The sequence below is a fragment of the Cucurbita maxima genome, unplaced genomic scaffold (assembly GCF_002738345.1).
Source record: "Cucurbita maxima cultivar Rimu unplaced genomic scaffold, Cmax_1.0 Cma_Scf00006, whole genome shotgun sequence".
Taxonomy (NCBI): domain Eukaryota; kingdom Viridiplantae; phylum Streptophyta; class Magnoliopsida; order Cucurbitales; family Cucurbitaceae; genus Cucurbita; species Cucurbita maxima.
In genome coordinates, this window is record NW_019272022.1 from 2,431,775 (window position 1) to 2,441,970 (window position 10,196).

The 10,196-nt window shown below is 35.4% G+C and overlaps 1 protein-coding gene and 1 pseudogene across 1 annotated transcript; one reads left to right on the forward strand and one right to left on the reverse strand.

Annotated features, from left to right (window-relative positions):
- The first annotated feature begins 3,453 nt into the window (after positions 1-3,453).
- Positions 3,454-4,321, forward strand: LOC111480886 (annotated as a pseudogene).
- Positions 4,322-8,317: 3,996 nt separating this feature from the next.
- On the reverse strand, positions 8,318-9,585 carry LOC111481256 (NAC domain-containing protein 72-like). The gene is made up of 3 exons (XM_023126659.1): positions 9,380-9,585; positions 9,012-9,280; positions 8,318-8,927 (listed from the first exon to the last, which is right to left on the reverse strand). Exons 1-3 carry the CDS (start codon positions 9,558-9,560, stop codon positions 8,454-8,456), a joined length of 924 nt encoding a protein of 307 aa, XP_022982427.1. The 5' UTR covers positions 9,561-9,585; the 3' UTR covers positions 8,318-8,453.
- Between the last annotated feature and the right edge of the window lie 611 nt (positions 9,586-10,196).

A 10,196-nucleotide genomic window follows, 5' to 3' on the forward strand; every position in this document is an offset into this window, starting at 1 on the left:
CCGGATGACATGGGTGTGTCGGTATTGCGCCCTAGTCCACGTGTTGGAGGTTGCTAAATACACCCGCTATCTGGTACGGTATCCGTAAATGACTCGACATGGGCATGAGAGGGTCTATGCCTCGATAGAACCCAGATGGATGGATGTTCGGGAAGTCCCGATGAGATGAACGACACGCGAGCCCATTCTCGATGGCATGACCAAATGAGTTATGATGGCCAACGACATCTCGAGACTCGGGATGGCATCAAGACATATGGACCCTATCGATGGGGATCAAGATGACAAGATGAGATGCGACGTTGTATTGAGAGACCTTGGCTCGAGTAGAGGCAAGGTCGAGTCGAATGAGTTGGCCTAGCGTAGAGGCAAGTCGGATGTGTCGCAGACGATTGAACATACACGCACAGGCAGCGTATGTGGTTGAACAAGCTTGGATTTCGCGCAAGCGATGTTCGATTGGCGAAGACAAACCTCGCCTAAAGTCCAATGAATCTACAAAGTCGGGGCAAAAAATACATATGGGGCTTAATTCCCCTTAAGGCTAGCCGTGAGCGTGTATAGATCACGACGCCGCACGGTTAAGAATATAGGACCGTGATACACCGCAAGCTGACCGACGTTTACTTCATCCCGAGGCTCAAGGCTAACCTTGTGAGCCTGGGTCAACTCGATGAGACAGTTTGCTTCATTTTCATCGAGCGCGGACTCCTCAAAATCTGCGATAATAAACGACGGCTGCTCACGCAGGTCCGGCGCACGACAAATCGTCTTTACATCCTGGAGTTAGAGATAGAGCAACCCGTCAGCCTTTCGGTCAAGGACGAAGAGGTATCATGTAGGTGGCACGCAAGATACGGGCACTTAAACTTTTATGCTCTAGAAAAGCTACAGAAGGAGAAGTTGGTGCATGGTTTGCTGGCAATCAAAGGCGTGAACAAGCTGTGCGACAGGTGCCTCATCGGCAAAGAGAGGCGCACACCCTTGATCCGTTGGAACTTGTACACGGTGATATCTGCGGGCCCATCAAGTCAGCGACCCCAGGCGGTAAGAGTCTCTTCCCCCTGATAGTCGATGACAAAAGCAGCTTCATGTGGCTGACCCTGCTGCAAGCGAAAAGTGAGGCGGCAGAGGCAGTTAAGCGCATTAAAGTGCGAGCGAAGGCCAAATGTGAGAAGAAGATGTGAGTGTTGTGCACAGACCGAGGCAGAGAATTCACCTCGGCAAGTTTCAGTAAGTACTACGACGAGATCGACATACAACGGCACCTAACGGCGCCCTACTCCCCCTAACAGAACGGAGTGGTGGAGCGCCAAAATCAGACCATCGTCGAGACAGTGAGGTCATTGTTGGTGACGGCCGGAATGCCTGGGCGATTCTGGGGAGAGACGGTAATGACAGCCGTCTATCTCCTCAATCGATCATCAACCCGAAGCCTCGACGAGAAGACGCCAAATGAGGCCTAGTACAACAAAAAGCCAGCGGTACATCATTTTCGCGTGTTCGGCTGCGTCGCATATATGAAGGTAACACGTCCCCACCTTGCCAAGCTCGATCCAAGGGGGCTGAAGGTCGTCTTCATCAGTTATGAACCCGGGAGCAAGGCGTACATACTCTATGATCCTGTAGGGGCGAGCTCATGTGTCTCGCGATGTTGTCTTCGACGAAAGCACCTTCTGGAAGTGGAATAACGTAATCAAGGCAGACCATAATCCAAATCACAGTGGAGTACCTCGTCACCGAGTTGGAAGAAGGAGAAGCCCAGCATCAGGAGCTGTCACTGCCGCCAGCAGGTGCAACCCCTGAACTAGTGGAATTCGCAACACCATGGACTGCGGATTCGACGTTAGATGCTAATCACGATGCTGATCTGGAGGCCAGGTACCGGAGGATGGACGACCTAGTGGGAGGAAGTGAACCACCTGGACTGGCAGCGCGCGAACTCGAAGAAGTGGCCGAACTGCATGCCATCAGTGTAGATGAATCGAACACCTTCCGCGAAGCAGAAAGGAACCCATGCTGGCTGAAGGCAATGCAGGAGGAGATGACATCCATCACCGAGAACCAGACGTAGAGTCTGGAGGATATGCCGCCAGGACACCGAGCCATTGGGCTTAAATGGGTCTTCAAACTGCAGCGCAACAAAAAAGGAGAAGTTGTGAAGCACAAGGCCTGTTTGGTGGCGAAAGGCTACGTCCAGAAGCAAGAAGTGGACTTCGAAGAGGTATTTGCGCCAGTGGCAAGGTTAGAATGAGTCTGTCTCTTGCTGGCAATTGCGACACATTACTCTTGGGAGGTTCACCATATGGACGTGAAGTCTGCTTTTCTTAACTTTATTCTCTCCTTTTTCTCTCTCTCGTATCTTTTTTATTTCATCTATGAGTTGGATTCGATATTTGACAAAAACTAACGTCCAATCATCTCATCAATTCAAGAAAAAAAAGCGGTAATTCATATGTAAGATTTTTTTGTTTGTATGAACGGATGTTTATATCGATTAAAATTGATATACCAATCCTTTTGAATTATTGAATCAATCAAAGCTTATCCAATCTATCCACCATTGGACGAATCAATTTGGATCTATTTATTATTTTAAAAGTAAATTTAATTTCATGAAAAAAAAAATTAAAATTCATATATTAGAAAGTTAAAAATTATATTGATTTGTTTTTTAAAAAATTAATATGTTAATTCGTGCAACCCATTTTTGTAATAAAAGAGTTTGGGAAAAATGAAATTGGAATTTTATAATTACGAAATGGGCATTAAAAAAAAAAAAAAAAAAAAAAAAAAAAAAAAAAAAAAAAAAAAAAAAAAAAAAAAAAAAAAAAAAAAAAAAAAAANCTAAAGGCGATTTTATTGAAGATTTTTCAACTTCGGTGAGTAAATCCGTCTAGACTCGTTCTGCATGCTTCATCTTGTTATTTGCCATTGCGATATTGAAAAAAAAAAAAAAAAAAAAAAAAAAAAAAAAAAAAAAAGCGAGAGATTGTCCACGTCAACAGCATATTTTTGAAAATTTTGGTCATTTATTTATTTTCCACGTCAACAGAATGACATCCGAAAAAAAGGCTCTGCTTTTCGAAAGCTCCCACGTCGGTCCCACACTTGGCCTTTCTTTTGTCGTCTAGCTTATCCCACGTGTCATCTTTCGATATGGAATTACACGTGCCGCCTGATTAACGGCCCATATTCCACTAGTTGGCTTCAGCCCTTAATTACCGCAATATATAGGACTATTTCGGTAATTTCAATTTCGCTTTGTCAGTGCGGCGAGTTCCTATTGGGTGATTTGAAGTGTTTACGCGGTGAGTGTCATGTAGGCGATTATTCCCCCAAATGATTCGCGAATATTAAAAAATTAAACGAAAAAAAAAAAAATCTGTTAATTGAACTTTAATATTTTCGTGTTTTTTTAATTTTATTTATTTATGGTATAATTACCGGAAGAGCCTGGGAAATTTGGTTAAAAAAAATTGAATATGGAGAAATTAAAGTCGGCGCCGGAGGCCGATTCAGAGCGGCCGAACCTACCACCGGGGTTCCGGTTCCACCCGACCGACGAGGAGCTGGTGGTTCACTAACTAAAGAAGAAGGCCACTTCACAGCCCTTGCCGGCGGCCATCATCGCCGATGTTGACCTGTACAAGTACGATCCTTGGGAGCTTCCAGGTGTGTTTTTCGCCGGAGTAAGTTTTGTCGTCAGAGGCTAAAACTGGGATTTTTCGTAAAATTAAACAACTTCTAATTTTTTGTTTGCGGTGAAAATTTCAGCAAAGGCTAATTATGGAGGAAAAGAATGGTATTTTTTCAGTCCACGAGATCGAAAGTATCCGAACGGAGCTCGGCCTAATCGAGCTGCCGCATCCGAGTATTGGAAGGCAACAGGAACCGATAAGCCGGTGATAGCTTTGTCGGAACGGAACCGGAAAGTTGGTGTTAAGAAGGCTTTGATTTTCTATGGCGGAAAGCCACCGAAAGAAATCAAAACTAATTGGATCATGCACGAGTATCGCTTAGTCAATTACAATCACGACCACGCAACAATAAGAAAAACTCATTAAGGGTATGAATTTACACAAAGTTTGAATCTCTTCTATTGATTTTTCTACCCAAAATGAAATTTTGTTGCTTTTTTTTTTCTTTTTAGCCCGATGATTGGGTTTTATGTCGGATTTATAAAAAACCCAATTCCAACAAATTGGGAATGGATCACGTGAAAAAGATAGCTTGGCTGAACAAACACCGCCCACGATGGCGACAACGACCACGTCGAATTTTAGTGTATATCTTGAGTTAGCTTCTTCATTTCTTCCAATGAAACGAATGCAGTCTACAATCTAACCCTCTATTTATGGGTTGGATTGTAAATTTATTTAAAAATTATTTTTATAAATTTACTTATTCACCATACAGATTAAATTATGATTAAAATCTATCACAAACATCAATTACAAAGGTTAATTATTTTTAATATTTTTAAAAGTAAGATAGGGTTTCGTTGGATTCGTAACCCTATTTTTTGGTTGGTCAGGTTGACCTGACCAAAAAATATCAACTCACAAATGGAACCAAAATTTCAATTTTTTAAACATTAAATCCAATCCAAACCGAAAAAAAAATGTAACTCAATCTAATTTTTATAATTTAAATTTGGTAGGTTGAGTTAGTTAAGTTGTCGAGTCGTATAAACGCTATATTAAACCTTTTATTGGTAAAATAACTCAACCATAAAAGGAAATATTAGAAAGAAAGAAAAAAGAAGGGCTTAAACTTAATTTTCTTATAAAATGGAGGCACAAGTCAAATTTTCGTAAATAATAAATTATACTTCCAGAAAGGCAAGATTCTCTCCACTTGAAATATGCATTCATTTTATTTTAAAATAATAAGAATAATAATAAATATTTAGCCATTCATTTAAAAGGGATCATAAGTAATAGATATTTAATACAAATTTAATTTAATTGTTTCCCTCTTAATCTCAAGAGTTAAATTAATTGCTATTTCGATTTATTTTTTAAAAAATAATTCTACGCTAAATATTTAATTTATCTAAAAAATAAATTAAATTTGAGCGTTAAATAAAATAATTAAAAAATATTGTGATTTAAATATAATTATAAGTCCAAATATTAGTTCAACCATATTGAGCATATAATTTATTACGAGGTATTTTTTTACAAATTTATATGATTAAATTCTTAAGCTATTTTATATATTATTTGACAAAATTTACACTACAGTGCTAAATAAATGGAGTCAACGACGGAATTATATTCCTCGTCCCCTTCTCCACTCCGTTAATATAAATAAATACATATATTATACATATAATATACAAATATATGTATGTATGTAAAAAAAAAAAAAAAAAAAAAAAACTGACGCAAGAGCATGCGTAATGTGGTTTCTTCCCCCACGTGCACCGGATGCTTTTTTGCTCATCTACCCGATTTCCTTTGCTTTTTCGTCCTCCAAAAATAATATAATTACATTTTAGACCTCATAAAATTTCACTATTTTATTTTTTATAATTAAAATTTTTTGTCACACAGTCACAACGCATTACTAACACTGACAACATTAAATTTTAGTAATATTTATAATAATCTTAAAAATATGGTAGAATTAAATCTAACTCAATCCAACTTTTATTATTTTAGTTAAATAGTTTAAAGTAGTTGAATTATCGAGTGATTTGAACATCTCCGATATATAGTTGGCAGACATAACTTGTGAAGATGAAACAGCCTACGCGTCGGTGTGTTTGGCGACAAAGAAGATGAAACAAAACCCTTTAGAGCCAAAGCATAAACTTGTTGAATTAATTGCATCCAGAAATTTCTGTGATTATAATGAAACAGTGTTTGGCATCTCCAAAAGTTGTTATTATTATTATTATCATCATTTTTATGTCATTTTTTCTCTCTTATTTTCAAAATTTTCCACCCACCTAACCCTCTTATCCAACCAAACGCATGTGTTTGGTATCAAATTAAAAAATTAAATTAGATTTGGTAGTAATCTCTTTAATTAATCTAATTTTACAAATTTTCAAATAAATTTATATTTTAAAAGTCGTATTTGAAAAGTTGGTGAAAGTTCAAGTGTATTTTTTTGAATTTACCATCTAAATATGACTTCCAGCTCAACTATTATGTACTAGTTTATCAACGTGTTTACGTCATAAATTATATGCAATTTTAAGTTTATGAACTAAAATAATATATTTATCAAATTATTCATTCTGAGCTAACCGAGTCGAGCAAGACCAACCACGGTCTATCCCGAGAAGTACACCCCTAAAGCCATAATTGTCTTATATAGTTGGTAGGTAGTAGGCACCAAAAATTTAGGGATACCATTTCATAATGAAGGTTGCCCACCAATTATTTTGCATCTAGCTATCTAGGAAACAATTTAATTCAAATTTTAAAATAATAAAGAAAAAAAATTGGAATTTTCCTTTATTTATGTAATTTTGAGTTCTAATAAAGTTCCAAGCTTCCCATTCCTATTTATACTTTATCTATTTATTTATTTTTTTTTTTAAAAAAAGTGTTTAAAAATACTCTATTAACTTTAAAAAAAAAATTAAAATGCTTTTCAAAAATATTCTTGAATTTTTAAAAATAACACTTAAAAAAATTGAAGATAATAATTTTCATCCATATTTAGAGAAAAATTGAATAAATAATATAAATAAGATGATAAAAACATGGAAGAAACAAAAAAACACGACAAAATTGAGGCTCTGACACGCTTGGCCCCACAAAATGCATAGAAACTATAATATTTTAATTCACGTTTATTTATCCTCAACTATAATATTTTAATTCTAAACCATTTTTTAATACTCAAATTTGGATATGATTTAAGTCTATATTATATAAATTAATGGTTGTAAACACGTGCACACACAAATTTAATATATAGTGTTTATTATTAAAAGGTTTAATTAATTAATTAAAGGTATTTATGAATTGTTTTGAAGATCAATGTTATTTTTATTAAATACTTTATTTTTTTTACCTAAATTACAAAAACGTGTACATGAGTTGTGTTGGGTCAGGTAGAATTTTTTTTTATTTGGACAACCTCAAAAGTTCGGATTGGTTGAATAGGTAACCCAACCCAACCCAACCCTCTATTTTTGAATTGGGTTGTCGAGTTGTTCACCTCTTCAAAACTGTCCAGGAATATGTGTTGTGTGGAGGACGAAGAACTCAAAAGTTTGCCCAAAGAATCGAAGAAATATTAATATTTGATGTAGGAAGAACTAAAAACCGAAGAGCACAAAGAAACTAAGCTACTAATTGTTGAAGTACCGAGACCGAGACGAGAGTAGAGATTGAAGAAGGCGATAAAGCAATGGGAGAAAGAGGTGTCAAGCAAGAAAAAGAAAACAATCACTATTAGGTTGAGTCAGGTTGACCCGATCATTTGCACGTTAAACACGTATCCAAACAAACTGGATCATTTGCCGGTAATTAAGGTGAGTTGGGTTTAAATTCTCGAATTTATTGTATTATCACTTTTCATCCAAAATTACCGGCATCGAAAATATTTTTTATTAGTTTAGCCTTATAATTTATTTATTTATTTATTTATTTTTGCTAATCTCATTATTGCATTATTATAATGGTCCCAAATTTTTTTTGCCACTGTCTCTATCAGCGAGTTGTCCATTTTTTTATTATTATACTCATTTTCAACGTTTTCACATTTATTTTTTCGGTATGAACCCATTCATTATTTTTATTATTTTTTATGTGACTGAAACTAAAAAAACCTACACTGTGTTGACATAGATAATAACTTTTATTTTTTTAATATATTTTTTAATAAATATAAAAGACGGAGCTTGTTAATTGATATAATAATTTTTTTTTCGAATAATTTGTTTATATTATAAACAAAAAGTGATAGTGATATTTAACCAAATGTAAAAAATTTCAAAATTCACATGAAAAAAACACCATAGACTATTGAAATTACAAGTTTGGCCTCAACTTTATTTATTATTTTTATTTTTTTTAATGGCAATTTGATATTTGGAAATTGGGCAATCAAATCAAGTAGTGATTAAAATAAATTATTAAAAAATATTTAAATTTCCATAAATTTTATAATTTTATTATGTATTAATAAGGGAAGTAATATTATTATTATTATAAAAAGATTTAATTTTCTATTCTGAAAAGTTAATTATTTTTATTTTAGTTTTAAAATTAGAAAAGGAAAAAGAAAACAATTTTACAACTATTATTTTTATTTTTTTAACTAAACTACAAAATAAAATAAAATAAAATGGTAATAAAAATTTGGACTTCATTTCCATATTTCCTTTGTCGTGTATCTCAAACCCCAAATGTTAGCCCAAAGAATTATCTACACAAACTCTTGTAAACCAGACCGACCACGGTTCAAACCGGCCACGGAGATTTTCAGATCCCAGAACCGTCGCCGGAGTTGGGGAAATTTTGCGGCATCCAACCGAAGTTCTGAAACCGTTGTAATCCACTCTGCACTTCTTGCTCCGCCGTACTCCTCGGCGGTTGGGTGGCCGGAATATACATATTGGAATTGAGAAACCCAGCCGGAGCTTGGGACTGAGTCATCGGAGCGAGTTCACCGATAGCTTCGAACGAGGTTGCAGCGGTGGTGGCCCAGTCGAAATTGGCGGAGCTCAAATGTTGATGGTGTTGTAAAGTTTGAAGAGAATTGATTCTAGGCAAGTTGAAGAATCGGTCTTCGATCTCTGGCAATGACTCGAGAACGTCGTCGATGTGTGGCGAAGAACATGTCGACGATAACCCGCCATTGCTACATTCCATGCTCGGAATGCTAGTTATCGTTGCCGATGACTTCTGTGCGCTCGAATTCTTCTTGTAGATACGACATAAAACCCAATCGTCTAACTGAAATTAAATAATAACTAAATTCAAAAACTTTCACTAAATTATTACAAAAAAAAAAAAAAAAAACGTGGGGTTAGTTCATACCTTGATGCTTCCAACTTTGCGGGAGGCATCGATTAAACGATACTCGTGCATGATCCAATTGGTTTTAGTTCCTTTAGGAGCTTTCCCAACATAGAATACGAGAGCTTTCTTAATGCCAACTCTTTTTCCTTCGGTGGAGATAACCTTATCAGTTCCAGTGGCCTTCCAATACCCAGAGCTAGCGACCCGGTTCGGTCTCGAGCCGTTCGGGTATTTTCGGTCTCTCGGGCTGAAGAAATACCACTCCTTTTCTCCAAACATAGCCATACCTTAAAAAAAAAAAAAAAAAAAAAAAAATCAAGCTTTTAATTTTAATTTTGAAAAAAAATGGAAATGATTTTATTTTTTTAAAATTTTGTTTGACTTACTAGGGAGATCCCAAGGGTTGAATTTGTAGAGATCAACATCGCCGATGATTTGAAGGGAGAAGTGGTGGCCGGCGACTTTCCGGCAGAGGTATTGAACCAGAAGCTCTTCGTCGGTGGGGAAAAATCGGAATCCCGGCGGCAGCCGGAGCTCTGAAAGTGGGTCTTTTTCATGCAATCCCATTTTTTAATCGGAAGAGGAATTGAAACTTGCGAGGATTGGTGGAGCGTGGAATTTATATAGAGAGAGGCACCGTTAAGAGAGTGGGACCCAGTTAAGATTCTGGCCATTAATAATTTTACACGTGGATTTTAAGAAATTAAAATTGTTTTTGAGTTGAACTTATCTGGTTCGAGTACGGCTAAGCTTTATTCTGGTGCATGCACCGTCAAGATAACGACAAAATCACTAAATTTCTTTGGTTTTTTGACGTCAAAATTTGAAAATATTAGCAATAATTTTTTTAAAAATTTTGAGTTATTCGGTAAAAAAAAATCAAAAACTTTGAAAGTCAACTTTCCCAAATAATAAAGTTTAGGTATCTAAATGATTAGATGTAAATATTTTAATTTTATATCTCATAAATAAATAATCTAAGTTGAAGATCTATTTAAACATATTTACGTAATAAATTTAAATTTTATAGAATTATTAACACAAACATATAATTTAATATATATATATATATATATATATATAATTTTTTAATAAAATAAGAATTTGATAATAAAAAAGAGTTAAAATTTTAGAAAATTAAAGTTAAAATGGATGAAAGAATATGGAATCAATAGATATATTTAGCATTTAAAGATTCCAAAT